The sequence below is a fragment of the Sus scrofa genome, chromosome 15 (assembly GCF_054392235.1).
Source record: "Sus scrofa isolate SSC_HxYL_T2T_F1_AM1 chromosome 15, Sscrofa_HxYL_maternal_Yorkshire_Landrace_v2.0, whole genome shotgun sequence".
Taxonomy (NCBI): domain Eukaryota; kingdom Metazoa; phylum Chordata; class Mammalia; order Artiodactyla; family Suidae; genus Sus; species Sus scrofa.
This window is the reverse complement of record NC_139397.1, coordinates 115039618-115064596: the sequence shown is the minus strand read 5'-3', so window position 1 is coordinate 115064596 and position 24979 is coordinate 115039618. Positions and strand designations below refer to the sequence as shown.

At 37.7% G+C, this 24979-nt stretch overlaps 1 protein-coding gene across 2 annotated transcripts in view; it reads left to right on the top strand.

Annotated features, from left to right (window-relative positions):
- The window catches only part of GTF3C3 (general transcription factor IIIC subunit 3), a 34410-nt gene extending 13667 nt beyond the window's left edge, over positions 1-20743 (top strand). Inside the window, exons 7-18 of one of the 2 annotated variants that reach the window (XM_001925846.8) lie at positions 1075-1222; positions 1939-2008; positions 3095-3198; positions 4557-4728; positions 7378-7580; positions 8156-8257; positions 8889-9024; positions 11698-11935; positions 12496-12686; positions 14775-14899; positions 17105-17257; positions 18929-20743. In XM_001925846.8, coding sequence (XP_001925881.3) covers positions 1075-1222; positions 1939-2008; positions 3095-3198; positions 4557-4728; positions 7378-7580; positions 8156-8257; positions 8889-9024; positions 11698-11935; positions 12496-12686; positions 14775-14899; positions 17105-17257; positions 18929-19051 — 1765 coding nt within the window. In that variant the 3' untranslated portion in view covers positions 19052-20743. Of the gene's footprint in view, positions 1-1074; positions 1223-1938; positions 2036-3094; positions 3199-4556; positions 4729-7377; positions 7581-8155; positions 8258-8888; positions 9025-11697; positions 11936-12495; positions 12687-14774; positions 14900-17104; positions 17258-18928 lie in introns of both variants that reach the window. The other variant, XM_013982275.3, reaches the window with a different exon arrangement.
- The last annotated feature ends 4236 nt before the right edge of the window (positions 20744-24979 follow it).

Here is a 24979-nt window from a genome sequence, read left to right as displayed (position 1 = left end):
ACTTTTGGCCATGTGTGTGACGTGCTGAAGTTCCCATACCAGGGATTGAACCCATGCCACAGCAGTGACCTAAGCCACAGCAGTGACCTAAGCCACAGCAGTGACAGTGCTGGATCCTTAACCTCTAGGCTACCAGGGAACTCCCTAGTGTTCATTAATTTAGAACAGTCAGCATGATCAACTGGGCAGCTCGTGGTGAAGGTGTATGTGGATTAACCAGGGTTGAAGCTTTATCAGATGATTTTAATAAAAGGAGAGAAGGGAAGAAGAATTGAGATGTACATGGGAGTAATTGTAATGTTGGGTCACTGAGAAGGAGGCAAGTGAGGACAGGAAGGGACTGTGAGAAAGTGGTAGGATCAATGCTTTGTAGACCCCATTGAGGTAGAAGAGTTGTTGGTTTGGGGTTACAGAGGGAGTGAGCTAGAATGATAAGTAGCTTTGGGAGAATGAGATGCTTGATGTTATAAAATTGTCGTACTGACATTGCACATTTTTTCTCTGTATCAGCTCTGATTATGAGTTGTTTGTGTTTGTTTGCCTCAGTTGTGGCATGTGGAAATTCCTGGGCCAGGGATTGAACCTGTGCCATAGCAGCGACTCAAGCTGCTGCAGTGATAACACTGGATCCTTAACCCATTGCACCACAAGAGAACTCCTGATTATGATTTTATTTTATTTTATTTTGGCTTTTTAGGGCCGCACCCATGGCATATGAAAGTTTCCAGGCTAGGGGTCGAATTGGCGCTGTAGCTGTAGGCCTACACCACAGCCACAGCAACACCAGATCTAAGCCACATCTGTGACCTACACCACAGCTAACGGCAACGCTAGATCCTTAACCCACTGAGCAAGGCCAGGGATCGAATCTGTGTCCTCATGGAAACTAATCAGATTTGTTTCCGCTAAACCACGATGGGAACTCCTGATTATGATTTTAAAGAAGAGTTTTATTTCTCTCCTCCAAACTTTAAGAAAATGGAAATCATAGTTAATAGAGGGACTAAGTAAGAAAATTAATTTTATAAACTAAATTAAATAAACACTCATCCATTTTGCCATTTATTTTTTTAGGAGTTACTATGAAGCCAGTGATGTTATTTCAGCTATTAATGTAATTGAAGAAGCTTTCTCAAAGCACCCGGGCCTAGTCTCTATGGAAGATGTTAACATTGCAGGAGAACTGTACATTTCTAACAAACAATATGACAAAGCTTTGGAGGTAGGAACACTTATGTGTTTCTCTGTTAAGTTTTGAACATGTTTCTGTTCTAGGAATTCTTGTAAATTGATAATTCCTCATTTTAGTTATATATTAAATTACTTATATTTTAAATCATATTTTTAAAGTCTGTATGGAAACAGATTGAGGTTCTATAGTAATATATAGAGTAAATACAGTGTAGTTATTATTAATAATATGTACATACTGAATATAAAATATAGTTACCATATGATAAAAACTATTACCTTTATCATACTTGCTAGATATGTCTGTCCTTTAAGGTAGGAGGACTTAGTAGCCAGACTAATTGCCATGATTCATTTCTCTCTCTCTCTCTCTCTTTTTTTTTTTTTTTTTTGACCAACCTGTGGCAAAGTTCCTAGGGCCAGGGATCGAATCCATACCATTTCAGTGACAATGCTGAATCCTTAACCACTAGGCCACCAGGGAACTCCTCATTTCTTACTTTTGTTGGGAAAATTAGATTGGTTTAATACAGAGAAATTATGTATTTTCAGTTAAGCTTTAGTTAATATGATTTACAGATGTTAATGTATCACAGTGGTTCCTTATTTTAGAGACATACTGTTGCTTTTTATAGCCCATTTAAATGTTTTAAGGATTATTTGAATTAACTGTACAAATCTTTGTATTGTGAAAAAGTTTTTCATGCATACCTATTGTATTATTTCCTTGTCCCCACATTCTTTTAGGTAATTGCAGATTTTTCTGGAATTGTGCTTGAAAAAAGATCTACAGAAGAAGGCACAGAAGAGAATACAGGTTGTAGTTTCCTCCGCATAGGAAAGGGTGCATAATCCTCTTTTGTTCATAATGCGCCATTTTGAAATTGATAGTTAATGTTCTTATAACACATTTTCCCAAGAAGCATTTTCCCTGACAGAGATTTTGTATCTTTTCCTTGTGAGTTTTCACACAAAAATAATCATTTTAAAAATTGCCTTTAGTCCCATTTATTTCTCAGTACATCCATTTGAACTTGGCATTTGTCACTGACCCAAGATCTTTTTAGTGCTATGTGAAAAAAGAATGAATTACTGAGCAGCTTGTCAAAAACCTTTAGAACTAAGCAATTCACTTTTCAAAAAGGGCTTAAAATATTCTCTTCTAGTTTATTTCGAACTTAAGCATTGAAAACATTCTCCTTCAGACTTAAGCGTTCACATACAGTTCTACTTCAAACTTAAGCCCACTATTGCTTTATCCTTTTTTCAGCCTCTTTATAGTGAAGACTAAGAAGAGGCTTTTGGATTCAAGAAGGTTAAAGAGGAAGTTCACATATCCCTGTTTGTCATTTTTGTTTTTTAGTTCTTTGTGGTCTTGATAGAAGGTGTGGAAGTTTATGTAGGTTTCAGGTAAGTGGATAAGGTATTTGGGAAAGAAAAGGAAGGATAATTGCTACCAGGGGCAGATGGAATGAGGTACATGAACCTAGTACTAGAGTTGGTCAAACTTAGGAGTTTTTTTTTTTGGTCTTTTGTCCTTTTAGGGCCGCACCTGCAGCATATAGAGGTTCCCAGGCTAGGGGTCTAATCGGAGCTGTTGCTGCCACCCTACGCCAGAGCCACAGCAATGCAGGATCCGAGCTGCTTCTGCCACCTACACCACAGCTAATGGCACTGCCTACCCACTGAGCGAGGCCAGGAATGAACCCGGAACTTCATGGTTCCTGGTTGGATTCGTTTCTACTGCACCGTGATGGGAACTCCCAAACTTAGAATTTGACTGTAGAATCATTTTCTTTGAATGAAGTAAATGAGATCTTACATAGAAGATGCAGTTTGCTTCATTTACCCCACTCTCTAAGATTACATATAGGAACTTTTTGTCTATCTGTCTAATCCACAGCTGATGATAATGTTACCTGTATTGTACCTGATGGCGTGCCAATAGATATCACAGTGAAGCTGATGGTCTGCCTTGTACATCTCAACATTCTTGAACCACTTAATGTAAGTAACATTAAGATTTGTGCTTGAGATACTTTATACTTTAGATCAAATCTACAAAAACCTTTAGAACTAAGCAATTCACTTTTCAAAAAGGGCTTAAAATATTCTCTTCTAGTTTATTTCGAACTCAAGCACAAATAAGCACAAATCAAATTTCTTTAGATAGCAAGAAATTGAAATTGATCCTAGATTTTACATTCCTTAATTAATAACCAGGAAGTCATAGTAAGCATCGGATTAGTTTTGGGTGAATGTTTTATAAAAGCTTAAGTGTTTGGAACTGGGCTATAATAATTTGTTTTCCTTTTAAAATTAGTAATAATCCAGAGATCAGAATTTGAGATTAGGCCTTTTAGACAATTGGCAGTTTCTGACAGCTGTTCTTTTTTGGTGACCTCAGACTAACTATTTCATTGAATAAAAAAATGTATCACGTATCTACTTTGCAGACCTTAGGATAAAGTATTGAATAAAATATACAAATCCCTGTCCTTATGAATCTTTTGTTCTAATGGAATTAGATAATAAATAAAATAAATACATAAAATACAGGATGTTAGTTTGTGATAACAGTTCTGGGGAAAAACAGAGAAGAATGGAGAATATTGGGGGTGGGAGGAGTTGCAATTGTATATAGAGTGGTCAGGAAAACTTCCCCCCGAAAGTGGCATTTGAATAATGACTTGAAGGAAAATGAGGGAGTGAGCTAGGCAGGTACCTGAAGGAAGAGCTTTCCAGAAAATCAGCAAACACAGAGTATGTGAGACTTGCCAGAGGAATTACATAGCAGGTGGGTGTCGTCTTAGCTCCTGCAATGCCTGCCTTATAAAACCCTTCAAGAGTATAAGTTGAATAAGTGAGTGATAGCAGAATGAATTCTCCTTAATAGAGATACAGAAATGAATTTTATTTCATTTTTTAATTTTTAATTTTCAAAATTAAGGTAAATTTATTTATTTTGCTTTTTAGGGCCACACACGTGGGAGTTCCTAGGCTAAGGGTAGAATTGTAGCTATAGCTGCTGGCCTACACCACAGCCGTAGCAACACCAGATCAGAGCTACAGCTGCCAGCCTATACCACAGCTCAGGGCAATGCTGGAACCTTAACCCACTGAGTGAAGCCTGGGATTGAACTGGCTTCCTCATGTATCCTAGTCAGATTCATTACCACTGGGCTGTGACTGGAACTCTCAGAAATGAATTTTTTAAAAAACAACTATTTAAAGCTGTTTTTATTAAGCCTTGCTTCTTTTAGATTTGCCTCTGATAATTGGTATAAATGTTAGAAAGAGAAATATAAGTGGATGTGTGTATTTGTAATGAATGTTTGACTTTGGGCTGTTATTTTGGGGTCTAGCCTCTCTTGACAACACTAGTGGAACAGAATCCTGAAGACATGGGAGACCTCTATCTAGATGTTGCTGAAGCTTTTCTGGATGTTGGTGAATATAATTCTGCACTTCCCCTCCTTAGTGCACTAGTCTGCTCTGAAAGATACAACCTGGCAGTGGTTTGGCTTCGGCATGCAGGTAATACTTTTTGGTGGGAAAAAGTTTTCATCACATAAGCAGGCAAGCACTTATTGCCCCAAGATGGTAATAATTACTGTAAAATACTAATGTCCTTGTGAAAGTATTTCTGATTTCAGGTCAGTTTTTTGAAAGTTAGTATTTTTTTTTTTAATGGCCACATCTACAGCATATGGAAGTTCCTGGTCAGGGATTGAATCTGAGCCATAGTTGCAAGCTGTGCTGTAGCTGCAGCAATGCTGGATCCTTTAACCCACTGCACCAGGGGCTAAGGATTGATTCTGCACCTCCACAGCAACCCAAGCCCCTGCAATTGGATTCTTAACCCATTGTGCCATAGCAGGAACTCCAAAAGTCAGTACATTAAACTGTCTTGGTTCATCACTAAGTAATATTCCCTCACTAATGTTTTAGAGGAATGATTCGCTTAATGGTACCAGAATGAAGTAGAAGGACCAACATATCCCATTAAAAATACCTTAAATACCTGTCTTTTACTTGTCTTAACCAAGGCTCTGGTTTCTAGTAATAGATTGTTAGACCTAGGGTGCAATGTAATTTTTGAAGAGCTTTTAAGGATTTATATTTGATGTTATTTTGAGGGAAAAGTTAATGTATTTTCAGTGTTCTTTGAGGAAAAATGTGCTCAATTTTGGGTTTTAGCTGTCATTTTATTTCATCTAAATCTGCAGTAATTGGAAATCATTTAGAGTAGGAAAAACAGTGTAAGAAAAACAACTAAATCTCTTACAGAAGTGTATGAAGACCAGAAATATTCTAATAGTATTTCCTATTGAATCAACATGAGAGATACATTAAAATTTGAGGAGTTCCCGTCGTGGCGCAGTGGTTAACGAATCCGACTAGGAACCATGAGGTTGCGGGTTCGGTCCCTGCCCTTGCTTAGTGGGTTAACGATCCGGCGTTGCCGTGAGCTGTGGTGTAGGTTGCAGACGCGGCTCGGATTCCGCGTTGCTGTGGCTCTGGTGTAGACTGGTGGCTACAGCTCCGATTCAACCCCTAGCCTGGGAACCTCCATATGCTGCGGGAGTGGCCCAAGAAATAGCAACAACAACAACAACAACAACAACAACAACAAAAGACAAAAAAAAAAAAAAAAAAATTTGAATAGTCTTTGTTTAAAATATTACCTAACGACAGAAAGTTCTCTATAACTAGAGGAGCATTGATTGACATTTTGGGATATTTTGAAACATATCACAGATATGAAACAGTACAGAGAACACTTAATGATTAAGATAGCACTAAAAAGTTGCATTATTTGTGGGTTTTGAATTTCAAAGATGTGAATAGGGAGTTAGAGTTTTTACTGCCTTCTGTAAGGCTGTGGTATTGAAACTGCTTCTGTTACTAATGGTAGACATCTAAAAATCTTTTTTAAAGATACTGATAATTGGTTTTTACATGTTACATCTGTGTAGCATGAGATGAGTAGAAGATAAAACCTCAGAATCATCTAAAAATTATAAAGAAACTTGAAATAGTAGATTAGAAAGAGCATTTGAGGAATTTAATGCTTGTAGCATAATAACAAAATATCTTTAAAAGTAAGACATAAAAAATTATGAGAAATGCCATTACAATGATCCATCCATATCTAGTAGTCTTCCTTCATTACCAAAGTTTAACCTAAAGACAGGTGGTCAGTAGATAGTTGAGAAAACAGAGACAAAATAGCATCTTAAGGAGATCATTAAAGTGAAAAGGAAAGAGGGGAAAGGGCCTAGATTAGTGCTGTGACTATTCATGTAGAAAAGAAGACATGCTTAGGGGCAGTTCACCTTCAGTTTCCAATGATAGGACGTAGTGATTGATTGGTATAAAGTGTGAGGAAAAGATCCCTCTAACCTCCCTTCTGAGAACTAATCTTTAGGAAATAATTGAATACAGTGAGGAGAAGTAGTTTATATTGGAGATCACGGAGCTCAGGAATCTAGCAGGTAACAAAAGTGAGTAAAGTGGGTAAGTCAGAGGCCCAGGATAGGATAAGACCTGGAGAGCCCCGGACAAAGGGTGCTGCCATTTCTCAGCATGACTGGTGCACCAAGTGGGAATAAGGGGACCCGCTGATCCCAAATCCAGATTTTTCAAAAGAGTCCAGTTACATGGATTTTATGAAAATCCTAATTTAAAAAAATGTAGCCAGATTTCTATTTTTAACAATACAGGGCTGACAAAACATATTTGTGAGTCGAATTGGTCTGCCAGTTGGTGAACTCTGGCTTATATTCATGAAGATATTTACTGCAGAGTTATTTTTTAGAGTAAAAATTTGGAAATAGCCTAAATGTCAGATAATATGTTTAAGTAAATAATCAATTTAATTGAATATTATAAGCATTCAAAGTGCTAGTGAAGGCATGGGAAAATGTTGAAAGCGTAATACGAAGTGAATAAAGCAGAATACCAAATTGCGTGTGTGTGTGTATACTGAGTATATCCTTATAGCTTAGATGGAGATTAGAAGAGATAATTATTTTAAAGTACTAGAAATATGCATATATTTCTTTCTTGTTACAGTTTTTAAAAAGTATTTCCTATAATATTTGTTTGAAAATGGAGAAGTAATTTTGACCAGCTTACAAATCTATAGTTCATTTAATGCTTTATTTTTTAACATCATTTTAGAATGCTTAAAGGCCTTAGGCTACATGGAGCGTGCTGCCGAAAGCTATGGCAAAGTGGTTGATCTGGCCCCCCTCCATTTGGATGCAAGAATTTCTCTTTCCACCCTTCAGCAGCAGTTGGGTCGTCCTGAGAAAGCGCTGGAAGCTCTGGAACCAATGTATGATCCAGATACTTTAGCACAAGATGCAAATGCAGCACAGCAGGTAGGCTGTGTAACATACAAGGATGTTTCTCTTGGTGGATTGTATTTTAGAACTTTCACCTCAGTTAAGGATGTCTCTGCAATTTATGTCCAAGTTTTATTTAGTGCTGTTGAAAAATGATTGAATCTTAAGTTACAGCAACTCATTAAACATTATAATTTATAGTTTCTGAAACATTGGATTTTAATTTTTATGGGAGATTATAAAGCAAACAGGTTTGGGTTTGTCTTTTTCTTTTTGCCTTTTCTAGGGCCACTCCCGCGGCATACAGAGGTTCCCAGGCAAGGGGTCTAATCAGAGCTGTAGCCACTGGACTACACCAGAACCACAGCAATGTAGGATCCAAGCCGTGTCTGCAACCTACACCACAGCCCATGGCAATGCCGGATCCTTAACCCACTGATTGAGGCCAGGGATCGAACCCGCAACCTCATGGTTCCTAGTCGGATTCGTTAACCACTCAGCCACAACGGGAACTCCAAGGTTTGGTTTTAAGATGAAACTTTTCTGTGCAACAAAGCAATTTACACGAAAAGAATCTTGTCATACTTATTATCATGTGTTTATTTACTTAGGAACTGAAGTTACTGCTTCATCGTTCTACTCTCTTGTTTTCACAAGGCAAAATGTATGGTTATGTGGATACCTTACTTACCATGTTAGCCATGCTTTTAAAGGTGGGTAATGGTCTTACTTTGTATTAGCCTTATTGACTTTTAAAATGTTTAGATTTTGGTTTAAACATACATTATATCTATTTTGTAACTCTTTTACTCTGTTAAATTCAACTTTTAAAAGTGAAAGTCAGATAAAAAAAGAGATGTAATTGAAAGTTCTACATTAAAGTGTAAACTTGACTATACATTGTAAAATGAAAACTTTGCTAGTACATATTTAGAAAAGTGAAAACCATTGTGGTGTCAATTATCAACCCTATAGACACCACAATGTGCCAGAATTTTCATTAGCAAAAATGTTTTTCAGATAAGACATCCTTTCCGAGCCTGGCTTTTTTGCAGAGGGTGTGTGTGTGTGTGTGTGTGTGTGTGTGTGTGTGTGTGTGTGTGTGTGTTATTGTTTTATAAACTTAATGTAAACTTTTTCCTGACTAAGGTGAGTAGTGTGACCCAAATTCCTTTGTTAGGAAAAAAATAAGTCTATTTTTTCTCTTTGAGGTGGTTATGTACACAATAATTGGTCTTTTTTCCCCTAAGGAAAGTTTCAGACACGCCTGTGGTACTGGTTTCCCATAGATTTTCTTTTAGAAATTATGTGACTAAAGAATCTCAATTATCATCTTTAATTCAGGTAGCGATGAATAGAGCTCAAGTCTGTTTGATATCCAGTTCCAAATCTGGAGAGAGGCATCTTTACCTTATTAAAGTGTCAAGAGACAAAATATCAGACAGCAATGACCAAGAGACAGCAAATTGTGATGCAAAAGGTAATTACTTTCATTTGCTTTATTGTATAAAATTTGAGCAAAGACTCCTGAAGTAATAACACCTGACAGTAATCTAAATGAAAATATACCCTTTTCAGATAAAATGATAGTTTCTAATCTAGATCCCTCAGGTAAAATAAACCCATTTGGTGTTTAAAAAAGGAAGGGAGGAAGAAAAAAAGAAAGGCTATATATAAATATTTTTGTTTGAGAAACTTAAAAGGTAGGCATCTTCTTAGATCATTCTGTGAAAAAAAAAAAAGATTTTTTTTTTAATGGCCTCATCCACGGCATATGGATGTTTCTGGATCAGGGATGGAATCTGAGGTGCAGCTGCAGCCTGTGCCACAGCTGTGTGAGTGTCAGATCCTTTAACCCACTACCTGGGCTGGGGATCAAACCCACACCTCCGCAGTAACCAGAGCCACTGTAGTAAGTTTTTTTTTGTTTTTTGTTTTTTTGTCTTTTTAGGGCTGCACTCGCGGCATATGGAGGTTCCCAGGCTAGGCATCAAATCTGCTGGCATACACAGCAATGCCAGATCCAGGCCGCATCTGTGACCTACACCACAGCTTACAGCAACACCCGGTCCTTAGTTCACTGAGCAAGGCCAGAGATTGAACCCACATCTTCATGGATACTAGTCAACTAGTCAGATTAGTTTCCACTAAGCCATGGCAGGAATTCCCATGCAGTCAGATTTTTAACCCACTGTGCCACAGTGGTAACTCCTAAAACAAATTTTTAATTTTGACTTTTTTAGAAAGAAAATATACCCTATTTTAAGAAATTTGTGAACATTAAGTGTTAATACAGATGGCTTTATTTATCTAGTCACTTCAATTACATATATTCTATTCTCTGTTAAATCCATTTTTGATAAATGTAGCAGTAGTCAGCAAAATAGAAGCTCTGAAAATTAGTTGCTTTGACCCAGTCTCAAGTCATATGACTTAAAAAGCCATCTGTTTTTAGCTGGAAAAGGATCAGGTATGTTTGAGTGAGGCTATTACTCAGGGAACTCTGGGAAAAACATAAGCCATAAATTAGGGATACCAATCTGGCAAAAAAATTTATTCCACGAATATTAAGTCATTGTCACTGACTTGGCAGTGTGCAATGGACAGGGTTTTAGAATCCAGAAGAGCTGAATCTGTATAAGCACAAAATAAGGAAGTAAGATAAGTAAGATGTTGAGGGGAGAGAGTCAACTGCTCAACCCCTTCTAATCTAGCCTCAGAGCCCTGCCGTCTCTCGTTTATTGGTTCTGGGCTTATCCCAATGGCTTCTGCCTCTGCATACATGTATTTTGGACTATGTTTCCTTCAGTTATATTTTTCTCTATATGTGATCCTGCCTGTTTTCACATATAGAAAACAGGATGCATTGTTGGTTTTTCTTAAGCTCATAAAGTTTATGTTTTGTTTTGTTAGTTTCATCATGGTGGGCATCACATTACACCAGTGCAGCATGTAGTAGGATAAACAAGGGCTCTTTATGTTATGTGCATCTTTGTACTCTGATTTTTTTCACTCAACATTTTCTCATATTCTTTTGTCTTTGTAGCTGTTCTATTTAAGGAATGTGTAATATCCCATTGGATAATTCCATAATCTCATCATTTCCTTTTTATTTCTTGATTATATGTTTGCTTCTGATAATTTTTCTTTTCTAAATTATGCTGTAGTGAACATCTTCATGCCTATGGATTTATCCATATTTTTGACTAATTGTTTTGGATAGATTCCCAGAAAGAGAATTACTGAGTTGAAGGCAGTTAAAAAAAAAAAAAGTGTTATGGCTTTTGGTATTTCTCAAGGGCTGTAAAAAAGGGAGCCTTCTTAAAGACAAATAAGGAAAGAAGATTGTTTTTTTTTTTTTTTTTTTTTTTTTTTTGTCTTTTGTCTTTTTGTCTTTTGTTGTTGTTGCTATTTCTTGGGCCGCTCCTGCGGCATATGGAGGTTCCCAGGCTAGGGGTTGAATCGGAGCTGTAGCCACCGGCCTACGCCAGAGCCACAGCAACGAGGGATCCGAGCCGCGTCTGCAACCTACACCACAGCTCACGGCAATGCCGGATCGTTAGCCCACTGAGCAAGGGCAGGGACCGAACCCGCAACCTCATGGTTCCTAGTCGGATTTGTTAACCACTGCGCCACGACGGGAACTCCAGGAAAGAAGATTGTTAAAGGGAAAAGAGAAATTTTGAGGCAGAGAGAAATTGAGAGTATAAAAAGATCAAGAACAATCTGAATCTCAAAGTATGAATTTTAACGCTTTTGCTTAGTAAAGATTTGAATCCCTTGTATGTGCGAGATATCTTATCTGACCTCAGTCATGGAAAGCATGCTCGCTCTCCCCTGGAGGAGCATATATCCTAGCTTGCACTGGGAGACATGAATGAGGTAGCTGGACTTTACAGAGAACAAATCTGAAGTCAGGATTACGTGGGACTGCAGATTGTTAGACAGGCAGAGCAAAGGGGTCATGTTGAGGGAACGGAAACAGGCAGCTCCCTCCTTCTCGTCCTTATCAGAAAAATGTTGGCAAGAATTCAGTGCTATAGGGCCATGGTTATTAAACTTAACCTTAAAATCAGTTGTGTGAATTTTCTTTCTAATACTGCTATTTCTGGAAATGCAGTGTCCTAACTGATTTTCACTGGTCTCATTTTAGCCATATTTGCTGTACTCACAAGTGTCTTGCCAAAAGATGACTGGTGGAACCTTCTGTTGAAGGCCATATACTCCTTATGTGACCTATCGCGGTTTCAGGAGGCCGAGTTACTTGTGGATTCTTCATTGGAATATTATTCATTTTATGAGGACAGGCAAAAACGCAAAGAGCTAGAATACTTTGGTCTCTCTGCTGCAATTCTGGACAAAAATTTTGGAAAGGCATACAACTATATCAGGTGATGTTCCAAAAACTTATTTTAATTAAATTCAAACATGTATTTTACCCTGACTTAGTTTCTTGTGCTTAAGGATTAATAAGCTGTTTTATTTTAACTCTCTTGTCATTTATGGGTTCAGTTCTTTGGTGATTCTCAGAAGCAGTATATGAGAGCATGCACTCCTATACACTTAACCTCTTGTGCCTCAGTTTCCCCATTTGTTGTGATAAAACAGACATCATAATATTACTACCTTAGGATTATTGTGAGGTTAAATGAGTAGTTAAATATAACGCCTTTCAGCAATGTCTGGCGGACATTATTATTCATGTTCATTGCATTGCAGCTATAGTGGGCTGGCAAAGAAAAGGTGAAACTTAAAACCAGTTGATTTTGCTTTTTGGTTTATAAATTTTGTTGAAAAGCAGAAGCTAAATGTAGAAAGACTGCATCCCCCTTGTTGGAGGATGGTGCATTTCAGTGTTGGTGGGAGAGTATTGAAGGGTTTTGATTTTAAAAATCAGGAAGATTTTCTTTTTACATTATTTTCTACCCTCACCCTCTTTCTGCAATTTTAGGTTAATGGTAATGGAACATGTCAATAAACCCCAGCTCTGGAACATTTTCAATCAAATTACCATGCACTCCCAAGATGTACGACATCATCGCTTTTGTCTCCGTTTAATGCTCAAAAACCCAGACAGTCATGCCCTGTGTGTCTTAAATGGACACAATGCATTTGTATCTGGTAGTTTTAAGCATGCACTTGGTGAGTGTCCTGGCATCTGTCTTTGTCTGCCTCCCTCTGCTTTGATTTCTTTATCTCTGAAATGGAGATAGTAATTGGACCTACCTTGTAAGAGTATTGTGAGAATTAAATAAGTGAATATAAAGTACTTCAGCTAGTGCCTGGCACATATAGTAAGTGGCTATAAGTGTTCACAATAATGATGATATTTATTTTTCTTATAGTGCTTTGGTTTCAAAAGGCTAAATTATGTCCTAAAACTCACTTTAAAGGTCAGCAGTTTGCTTGGCTCAGGCTTGTTTTTTTAAAATAATTTTCATCAATTGTGGATGCTCTGCCACTAGATTTTAATTTGGTATAGTAACAAAAAGGGACTTAAGATTTTCTGATAATTCATTACTTTAGGAGAGAAGTCTTTATTTACATCAAGATTTATTTACATAGTTCTTACTAATTCTAATTAAACTCAGGGAAAATTCATTAGTCATTTATACAAAATTTCTGTAATAAGGAATCAGGAGCAAACTAGTAGAAAAATACCTAACCAAATGTTTAAACTTGAAATGAGGCGTGTATCTCCTGCTGTCTAAAAGCTAGTATTGCCAAGTTCACTTCTGCTTATACTGTGATTTTGGCTGTTTAATACTTTTTGTGTTTCTTTGTGAATGGCTGTTGTTTTTAAAATTGTTCAGCCAGTAATCTTTTCTTTTTGTGTGTGTGTGTATTTTTAGGGCCGCACCCATGGCATGTGGAGGTTCCCAGGCTAAGGGTCTAATTAGAGCTGCAGCTGCCAGCCTACACCAGAGCCACAGCAACGCCAGATCCAAGCCACGTCTGCAACCTAAACCACAGCTCACGGCAACGTCAGATCATTAACCCACTGAGTGAGGCCAGGGATCAAACCCACAACCTCATGGTTCCTAGTTGGATTCATTTCTGCTGAGCCGTGATGGGAACTCCACAGCCAGTAATCTTGGAACATTAGATTTCCTTTGCTATGTATGCTATTAAGAAAATATAAAATAGAGATTTTAGTTTATTTTCCTATATTTAGAAACTTTTACTCAAGGCAAAAAAATAGAAAGTCCAAATGGCAGTTTACCATCTGTGTTGCTAAGGAGATTTTGCAGTGCTGTTCTTTCTGGAATAGAAGTTTTCTTCCCTATATGATAAATTATAGATCATTATTTTATGTGAAAAATTTACTTAAATGCACCTCTCATACAGTTAGGATTTTGACATGAGATAATTTTATGTATAGAGTACATGGAATTCACAAAGTTTGGATTATTTTATTATTAGATACATTTAGCTCTTCTCAGGAAAAACAAAGTAGTTTTGCTTTGTTTAGGAAGGTGATACCCATAATCTATAAAACAAAATGAAACTATTTTTCTTTTTCTCACAGCCATGATCCATCACATTTGAATTTATAAGACAGGTCAATTAATTTTACCAAAGAATTCGCCAAAAGACACATTCCTCCGTTGGGGGTGTTTTGTTTTGTCTTTTTAGGACCACACCTGCAGCATATGGAAGTTCCTAGGCTAAGGGCTGAATCAGACCTGCGGCCACCGGTCTACGCCACAGTCATAGCAACACCAGATCTGAGTTACATCCACAACCTATGCCGCAGCTTGCGGCAACGCCCGATTCTTCATCCACTGAGCAAGGCCAGGGATCAAACTGGCATCCTCACAGATACTAGTCAGGTTCTTAAACCACTGAACTGCAACAGGAACTCCTTCCCCCACTTTGGTTTTTAAAACGATTTAAGGTCATAAGTCGATTTATGACCATGAAATCTGGTACATTGTCTATTTTGCAATATTACTCTATGTGGAAAAGTATAACTGTACCTAAAAAAAAAGTTACTTTTATACTCATATTTAAACTTCATGGTTAGGATGTGTTCATAGGTAAGTCCTTCTAACTTTGTTATATGTTATACGTTTTAAAATTCAAATTAGTGTGCATCTGGTCGGTATACTTTGCATATATTTAATTAACAGTAATGTTTGTTTACTGTAAAATATATTTGAGTGAGTGTTGAAGAAATAAGGGACTGTGTTCTTGTCACACAATCTTATATCACTGCTCATTTTCCAGGACAGTACGTGCAAGCCTTTCGCACCTATCCCCATGAACCTCTCTATAGCCTCTGTATAGGCCTAACCTTTATTCACATGGCATCTCAGAAGTATGTATTAAGGAGACATGCTCTTGTTGTGCAGGTAATTCATTTGGATTTCTCACTACTTGATTTCATGTTCTTTAAAAATGAATATATTTAATGATTTTGTTATCCTGCTTCAAAAGTAATACCTGTTTAGTTCATGTGTCAGGAACACCCAGCACCCGTCCCTATGTTCAGCACTCATGGATCATCCTCTAGGGGTCCTCCTGGCTAAGACTTAGACAGCCGTGTAGAAGGAGTACACAGCCAGATCAGAAAGAAAGAAGACACTGGAAGAATCTTGAGGAATCCTGTACAGGCTTCCTTGTATTCTGGAGCCCAAGAGGCTTCCGGCTTTCTAGGTCCTGAAGATTTTTAAATTAAATATAATAGCATATACATATAATAATGTATGAATATGTACTTATATGACTGTTTCTTACATCATCATCACAGATTGTTCCTTTAAAGTTTTTTAGTTCATAAAGCAATTTGAAATTACCTTTTTGTTTTCTTATTTACTTTTTTTTTTTTTTTTGTCTTTTTGCTATTTTTTTGGGCCGCTCCCGCGGCATATGGAGGTTCCCAGGCTAGGGGTCGAATCGGAGCTGTAGCCACCGGCCTATGCCAGAGCCACAGCAACGCGGGATCCGAGCCACGTCTGCAACCTACACCACAACTCACGGCAACGCCGGATCGTTAGCCCACTGAGCAAGGGCAGGTACCGAACCCGCAACCTCATGGTTCCTAGTCAGATTCGTTAACCACTGCGCCATGACGGGAACTCCTTCTTATTTACTTTTTTACATAGCTTGTCTCCTCTAGTAAGAATATAAACTCCCAAAAGATCAGAGATCTTACCTGTCTTGTTCAGCCCTGTTTCTCAATACTTTTAGTTTTATTTCAGTTTTTACTTTTATATGTTTGATGCATGTATAGACATGTGAGATTTTTGTTTTTTTGAGGGGAGGGGACATGCTTGCAGCATGTGGAAGTTCCTGGGCCAGGGATCAGATTCAAGCCACAGCAGTGACAATGCTGAATCCTTAACCTTTGGGCCAACAGGGAACTCCTGGACATGTTTTTTTAAGTGGTGAGGAAGGAAAAGAAAATGTTCTTTCTCAGATTTTTATCTTTAAATTTCTCATTTTTAAGTATGAAAATTTGATATTTCTCTGAGATTGTTTAATTTACTGCTATTACTTAACAAAGAACCATGTGTTTCAGTGGAGTAGAGGTGATATTCATATATGCAAATGAGTTCTTTTATTATGCCAAAAGTAGATTTATTTATTGAGCATAATCATTTTTATTCCTAAAATGCACTAATGCTAAGGAATTCCTTCTTTTTTTATTATTTATGTGTTTATTTGGAAAATTTGTGACCATTTATTACATAGCAGGTCATTCAGGAAATAATTGCATTTTATCTTCCGTACGTACAAATTAGTTGATTCCCTCTTAATTCTCAGGAATATATTTATTTAATTACTTACATAAAATCCTTGGACCTTGCAATTTGTAGCTCTTTGTGCATGATAAATGTTGAAGCTGTATTACAGAGGAAAGTGAATATAGGAAGAAGCAAAGCAGCAGGTTGCTTTTTGGACTGTGTGACATGGAGGGAGCCTCCGTCATTACAGTCTTACTCTGAAATAGTTTTTCCATAAAGACTTTGAGTAAGAAGCTTTCAGGGAGAAAAAACATCAAATGTTTTTGGCTAAGAGGTAATTAAGGTTCCGAGAGAAATATAAAAGGTACCCTTTACCCAGAAAGGTTAGATATACTCAAGTGAGTTTGCTCCTGAGGATGAGACTTCTTAAATTATTGCTAATAGGGGCTCAGGTTTTATATTTTGCTTAAGCTTTTTAGACATGTGTCTCAAATCTAAAAGTTTACTAACCTCTGATGCCACAAAAGCCAACTTGAAACCATGAAAATGTATTTTATGTGCTTACAGATTATGGATCTTTGACAGCTAGTTGTAACATTTGATTCTGTTTTCTGAGAATTCTTTTGCTCTTAGTTTATTTTTTTCTTTTGCCCTTAGTTTTAAAACTATCTTCCTATACACCTTCAGAAGAGATCTTGACTATGTAATAATATGACACTATACTGCAGATAATAGGTTCTTTTAGGGTAGGACTGTGTCCTTTTCTTTTTTCCTTCTTTTTTTTTTTTTTTTTTTTTTTTTTTTTAGCACCTGTCACATACCTGTCAAATGAGTGAAATATTGAACTATTTGTCTTTTTCTTTTGAGTAGGGCTTTTCCTTTCTTAACCGATACCTCAGTATACGTGGGCCTTGCCAGGAATCATTCTACAATTTGGGCCGTGGCCTTCACCAGCTGGGGCTGGTTCATCTTGCAATCCACTATTATCAGAAGGCCTTGGAGCTCCCTCCACTTGAAATAGAGGTATTGTATGATTTACTTTAAAAACTGAGGAGTCACTTCATTTCATCTGTAGATAAGTGCAATTAGCTTAGTGTTGTAGTTTAGAGAGTGAAGTTAATTATAACTTATGGATTAAAATGTGTTTTTTCTCTTATTGAATGCAGTTATGTAATTATGTTCAGCAACAAGTAATTCTTTGACATCCTAGCCTTATGACCTGATCAGCAGCTATGTGAACATATATGGAAATGATCATATCAACATATGTGAAAATGAACATATATGGAAATGACCAACATATTGTGGAAATGACCATTTCACTTATCCTAGGATAGCCCCGTAGTTTACAAGTGATAGACAAGAAGCCTGAGCATTGAGTAGCAGAGCCATTATTCATTTCAAACTTCAAGTGTAACTAACATATTTCTTTATAAAGATGAAAGACCAGGAATTCCCATTGTGGCTCTGCGGAAACAAACCTGACTTGTATCCATGAGATGCGGGTTCGATCCGTGGCCTTGCTCAGTGGGTTGGGGATCTGGCGCTGCTGTGAACTGTGGTGTGGTTTGCAGACTTGGCTCAGATCCTGCATTGCTGTGGCTGTGGTGTAGACTGGCAGCTGTAGCTCTGATTTGACCCCTAGCCTGGGCTCTTCCATATGCCATGGGTGTGGCCCCAAAAAGAAAAAAGAAAAAAAAAAAAAGATGAAAGACTAGTACTAATGTAGTTTTGTTTAAGATAATGTAATAATGTAATATAGGGTGAAGTGGTGCCAATACTATGACAATCTGTGTTTAAAGTCTAATTTTAATTTCTGAAGGAAAGCATGTTTTCACTGTTAAGGCTTTTAAGGTTGCACTCTTAATCCCCAGATTCTGTTACAACCGTTATCTAGTACCCTTGTTCGACTTTAGTTGTTAAGCAAATAAATACATACTTAGTTATACTGATGAAATATACTTTGTGTTCTTTACTTCATAAATACATTTAAGTATTGCTCCTCAAGCTTTTTAGGTATTATTTTTCATTGTTGCAGGTGTTTTTTCAGTTGACACCAAAATTTTATATGAGGAAGATTAAAGACGTAGATTTAATCTACTCCACTGAGTTTATTGCTTTGTTGTTTAAGTAACCCCTCCTAGAACTATTTTTTATATACCTTTCTGTTATATAGTACAGGTTTTTTTTTTTCCCATCTGGTAATTTGTGTTATGAATTTTTTTAATGCAGAAGGTTTACATTTTTTTATGAAGTCATATCAATCTTTTTTATAATTTCTGCTTTTGCTGTTATACTTAGAAGGGCCTTTCCAACCTATGATTATATTATTATATTATTCAACTGTATTTTTTTTTTACATGGTTTCATCTTTTTACTCTTTAAACTCATTTTTTTACATGGTTTCATCTTTTTACTCTTTAAACTCATTCATCTGGAGTTTATTCTGCCATGGTTTATGGATGAGACTTTTTCTTTAACATATTATTTAGACATGTAAATATATTTGATGATACAGTTACTATAATGATTAATTGAATCAGCATTACCTGATAAAAATTAGTCTTTATAATTCTTTTTTTTAGTATTAAGAATTTTAATTGTTTTTTGAACACTTACAAAACTGTTTATTTGCCATAAAATTGTCCTGGTTGCCAGTTTGAAATATAACTCACTCATGTATTTTCCCCCTAGGGTATAGAAGTTGACCAGTTAGACTTACGAAGAGATATTGCCTACAACTTGTCTCTCATATATCAAAGCAGTGGGAATATTGGAATGGCTCAAAAGCTTTTGTATACTTATTGTTCTATATGAAAATTCTTAGCTGGGCTGCTGCTGTGCATGGACCAGTATTTTCTGTCTTGGAGCTTATTAAGCCCAAAATGGAAATGATAATTTTGGAATTATAAGCTCTGTATTTCATTTTTAATATATGATAATATTTTGGTAAATATGCAAAATTACATTCCTGTAATAACTTTTATATTGTTCTGTCATTTTCCCTTACCATTTTTTGGTAAGTTGTCCCCCAGTCTGAAATGGACAGTACTAGTCATTGAACTAGCATGGAGTTGAATACTCTAATTTTTTTTCACACCATTTTATTCATCTGTGTATTTAATGCGACATATTAAGCACATTCTGTGTGCCAGTCACCTTGATAGGTATTTGGGATATGGTAGTAAGACAGATGTTACCTCTTAATACAATTCTTTAAATACAGACCTTGAGCATTTATTAATTTGAAAGAAATATTTGCTACATTTTTATTTACATCATTGGTGTTGATCATCCTTTTTTTTTTTAACATTTTTATTAAAGCATGGTTGATTTACAGTGTTGTGCCAATTTCTGCTCTACAGCAAAGTGACCCAGTCATACATATACATTCCTTTTTTGCATTATCTTCCATCATAGTCTGTCCCAAGAGACTGGATATAGTTCTCCATGGTATACAGTGATCATCCATTTCTTTGCGCCCTGTAACTGTCACTGTCGTAGTTTTTCAAATACGTAGAAAAGGAGGTTACGAGGTAAAGAAAAGACGAATTGGGACTCTTTCTCATGTCAGCACAATTAGGTAATTAATTCACTTAACTCCTTGCAGAATTACTTTAAATGGTTATATGGTGGGAAGACAAGTAATTGAGTTAATCTTGCTTTTCAACTGCGTGTATCTTAGCTGTATAGACTGACACCTAGGAGGCTTGGGTCAGGGATCAACACACTGCTCTGAGGCATATAGAAAAATTGCATTATCAGTGTTTAGCTTTCTGACCAGAAAAAATAGCAAAGAGGACTATGTTCAGTAACATGACCTGGTTTCCGTTTGAAGATCATGAGGAATGTACGAAGACTGGGAAATTGTATATATGGATTAAAGCGTTGCTGATAAAGTAGAAACAGATTAAACCTTTTACTTATCTCAAACATTGTATATTCTTGAATCCAAGATAACAGTACTTGTTAGATATTCTGTTGGTTAACAAGAGCTTTTTATAGTTTCTTTTTAGGGGAAAATGCTGTAATAAATGTGCATGTGGATTATAAAACCCAGTCTAATTGGAAGAAAATAAGTATGAGACTTAGGATCATAGACGTACAGTGGGGGCTTCTTAGGAATTTCTTTTTTTTTCTTTTTAGGGCTGCACCACAGCATGTGGAGGTTCCCAGGCTAGGGGTTGAATCGGCAGCTGCTGGCCTACACCACAGCCACAGCAAGGCCAGGTCAGAGCCACGTCTGCGACCTACACCACAGCTCATGGCAGCGTTGGGTCCTTAACGCACTAGGTGAGGCCAGGGATTGAATCCGAATCCTCATGGATACTAATCAGGTCTGTTACCACTCAGCCATGACGGGAGCTCCTTTTTAGGAATTCTTAACCCCAGTTTACACTGCAGTGCATAACTTTGTAGTAGAGAAACAATTTGTATGTAATAAGTAAATGTATGGTATACTGTGTATTGTGTATTTATAGAATTTAAATAAATATTTTTGTGATTAAAGTTGTTTCATATACTTTATGTATGTGAGCGTGTGTGTATATGTATATATATCTGTCTTTTTTTTTTTTTTTTTTTAGCTTTTTGGGGCTACACTTGTGACATATGGAGGGTCCCAGGCTAGGGGTCTAATCTGAGCTACAGCTGCCAGCCTACACCACAGCCACCAGTAACCCAGGATCCGAGCTGAGTCTGTGACCTACACCACAGCTCATGACAACACCAGATCCTTAACCCACTGAGCAAGGCCAGGGATTGAACCCCACAGCCTCATGGTTCCTAGCCAGATGCGTTTCCCCTGTGCCGCGATGGAAACTCCCTGGTTTTTGGGTTTTGGGTTTTGGGTTTTTTTAGCCACTCCCACAGTATGTGGGCCAGGGATCAAACACGAGCCACAGCAGTGACAATGCTGGAACCCACTGAGCCACCAAGGAACTCCTAAGTATATTTTTTCCATGCCATTTGTAGGTAACGATAAAGCGAACTATGATAGGGTGATAAGATAGATTTATATCTTGGAATCCTGCGGAGTTGAGTATTCTGTGTTCAGAGTTTCTCTCTTGAATTAAACTCACTGGGCTGTAACTCCAGTATCTGCTGAATAGCCTTGGAGGACACAATAAATCCCTCCAGCAGACTTCTGAGAAATTGTTGAGAATCGTGTGAGCTTGTTTCTCATTTAAGATCATCACTACATTTGCTGAGTGTTAGCTGTGCTGCTGTGCGCTTAGTGCAGTCAGGATACTTTAGATACATTGTCTCTGATTCTCTCAGAGCATCTCCTGCAAGGTAGGTGTTGTTATTATCTTCCTCATCTTGATGATGAGAGGTGAAACAGCTTGTTCCAGATCACCAGCAAGCTACTCCTTCCTCAGAGGTGTTCATTTGGAGGAGCGTACTTGTCCCAGTTTAGAGTAACATAAAAACAGGATAAGTTTACTTTAGAAAGAAAAAGCTGATGGTTATTTTTCTGTCTTCCAGGGCTTCCACCTATTAGAAGCCTGAAAACATCTACTGGGACATCTTTATTTATTTATTTATTTATTTTTATTTATTTATTTATTTTTAGGTCCACATCTACAGCATATGAACGTTCCCAGGCTGGGGGTTGAACTGGAGCTGCAGCTGCTGGCCTACACCACAGCCACAGCAATGCCAGATCTGAGCCACATCTTCAACCTATGCCACATCTTGCAGCAACGCCAGATCCTTAACCCACCGAGCGAGGCCGTGGATCCAACTTGCATCCTCATGGACACTATGTCAGGTTCTTAACCTGTTGAGCTGCAACAGGAACTCCTGGGTGTCTTTTAAAAAGTTGACAATTCACCATCCTCACCCTATCTATGGAATCCTGATAGCCACTTTATGCAATGAGATTCTTTTCTCCTGGTCACAGTTGATTCAGCAGAGTCTGCTCCTGAACCAAGCTGGGCCAATCAAGAGTTTGTACCCTCCTCTAGGAATTTTAGGATTGAGATAGAGCCTTTCTGTGGGATTGGAACCTGAGAACTTTGAGGACATTTTCTGCTTTCCCCGTGGGCCAGCTAGCAGTTAACCTGCTCCATTGAGAAAAAACTGGTGCATTAAGAGAAGAGATTAGAGATAGAGCACTCCCAGGGTCCCCAGAGATTTTCCAGTTTTCCATTCCCATCCTTCTGAGGCTTCCTTCTTACCCTTGGGTTCTTTCTATAAAAGTTCCCTGCTTCGGAGTTCCTGTCATGGCTCAGTGGTTAACGAATCCGACTAGGAACCATGAGGTTGTGGCTTCTATCCCTGGCCTTGCTCAGTGGGTTAAGGATCCAGCGTTGCCGTGAGCTGTGGTGTAGTCGCAGACACAGATCAGATCCCACGTTGCTGTGGCTGTGGTGTAGGCTGGTGGCTACAGCTCTGATTTGACCCCTAGCCTGTGAACTTCCATATGCCGCAGGTGTGGCCCTAAAAAAGGCAAAAAAGACAAAAAATAAAAAATAAAAATTCCCTGCTTCTATAATGAATTGCACTTTAAAGTTTACACTAGTTTGAATATTTCTATTATTTGCACCCACAAAAAGTCCTAACTGACCTACAATTATTTCCTCTTCCTTTTCAATTAGCATTCATGCTTTTTAGATTTTTTTCACAAGAAGGAAGGACACAGAGCAACCAAGGATAACGTCTCTGAATTATAAGTAGTGTCATGAAGTCTAATCCACAAAAGAAAGACTTAAAAACTTCAGAGCAAAAACAGGAATGTGCCTACTGTCTGGTGGTATAAAATCAACAGTAAGTCGACTAGAATTGTCTGACCACTATACCTCTTACAGTAGTTAATTCTATAAGAAGCATAATAGTCAACAAGATAGAAAAGAATGGTGAAGAAGGATTTAATGCCCAAGTAGTCAAGGATAAGATAAAAAATAACTATGAGTTTCATCTCCAGGTCTATAGCCCTCAAACCAATTGCTATTATGTTCTGAAACAGAAAATTATAATTTTATTTTATTTTTTTATTTTTTATCTTTTTAGGGCTGCACCACGGCATATGGAGGTTCCCAGGCTAGGAGTTGAATTGGAGCTCTAGCTGCCAGCCTACGCCAGAGCCACAGCAACACAGGATCTGAGCTGCGTCTGCGACTTCACAGCTCACTGCAACGCCAGGTCCTTAACCTACTGAGCAAGGCCAGGGATTGAACCCGAAACCACATGATTCCTAGTCAGGTTCATTAACTACTAAGCCACGACAGGAACTCCAAATTGTAATTTTTGAGGCATACTAAAGAAAATCAAATGAACTGAATTTTTGAAGCAGGCCAAAAGAGTTGCTGTAAATCACTTAACATGACATTGATCCTGATGTGATTCTAGCTGATTTATGTCCACGTACGAGAAGAGATATTCTTTTTTTCTGTCTTTTTAGGGCCACATTCCTGACATATGGAGGTTCCCAGGCTAGGGGTCGAATCTGAGCTGTAGCTGATGGCCTATGCCACAGCCACAGAAAGGTCTGGTCTGCATCTGTGACCTACACTGCAGCTCAACGCCAGATCCTTAACCCACTAAGTGAGGCCGGGGATTGAATGTGCATCTTCATGGATCCCAGTCAGCGTCATTTCTGCTGAGCCATGACGAGAACTCCAAGAAGAAATATTCTTTAGGAGATATTCTTGTTTTCCTTAGAAGGGGACTTGTGGCTCACAGACCTGCTACAGTTTCAGTGTATCTGGATTTCACCAGAGTATTTGAGGAAGCTTGTCGTGATATGCTTGTGGCTTGAATGGAGAAATGTGGCTGGTTGGTCAACTGGCAGAATGACCAAACCCAAAGAATAAATCTTGATAAACTGATGTCAACTGGAGAGAAATCACAAATGATGATGTGCCACCAGGTTCCTTAATAGCAACAATTTAGATGAAGATTTAAGAGGCTGTCAGATTTACATGTGAGAAAATTAAAAGTTATAATTACTCACAGCAACAAATCAAGAATGAAAACTAAACTACAAGTAACGGTTTAGAAAAAAAATTATACACTTAAGTCGAAGAATGTCAATTTTTGAAATGCAGATTGTGGCTAGTTTACTAATAGTTCATTGAAAGTAAAATCTCTTTCACTCCGATCAGATTCTATTTACATAAAACGCTCCAGAAAATGACAAATAGGAAAGTGAGGTTTAAGAAATAATAGAGAACTCTAGAACGAAAGTAAGATGTCCAGCATAGAATACAGAAGTCTCGAAAGGGAACACGATTGTTCTTTTCAAATAGTTAATGAAAGATGTGGGAGGGTGATTACTCGTATTCTGAGTAACCCAGAATAAATGGCATTTCCCTTTTAATCTAGCTCGTCACACACATTTCCCTAATATTGTCCCTCATTTATCACCTGTACAGTCACTGGCAATTGGCACCTTCTGCCTGGCACTCACATCTCTTTGGAAGATGACTACCTCACACTTCCTCCTTCTCTGGAAAGGGCCATCAACAAAGACTGAGTCCTCCTGGTCAATGCTAATTAAACTTGACCCAAGTTGAGCCAATCATAGTCTCTCTTCCAGATATTTTGAAGCTTAGCATTAAGAGAGGATGTTTAAATGTGGTATCTTTGGAGCTGAATTACACTGATGCAGTGTTTTAAGGAAAAGGTTGGCAGAGTCTTGCTGCTGTGGCCTCTAGAGTGCTTCTTCCTTTACAAATGAATTCTTCATTTGATTCTCAATGGTAACTCTGTATCCTTCCAAGAGATTCTCTTTAAAGATAG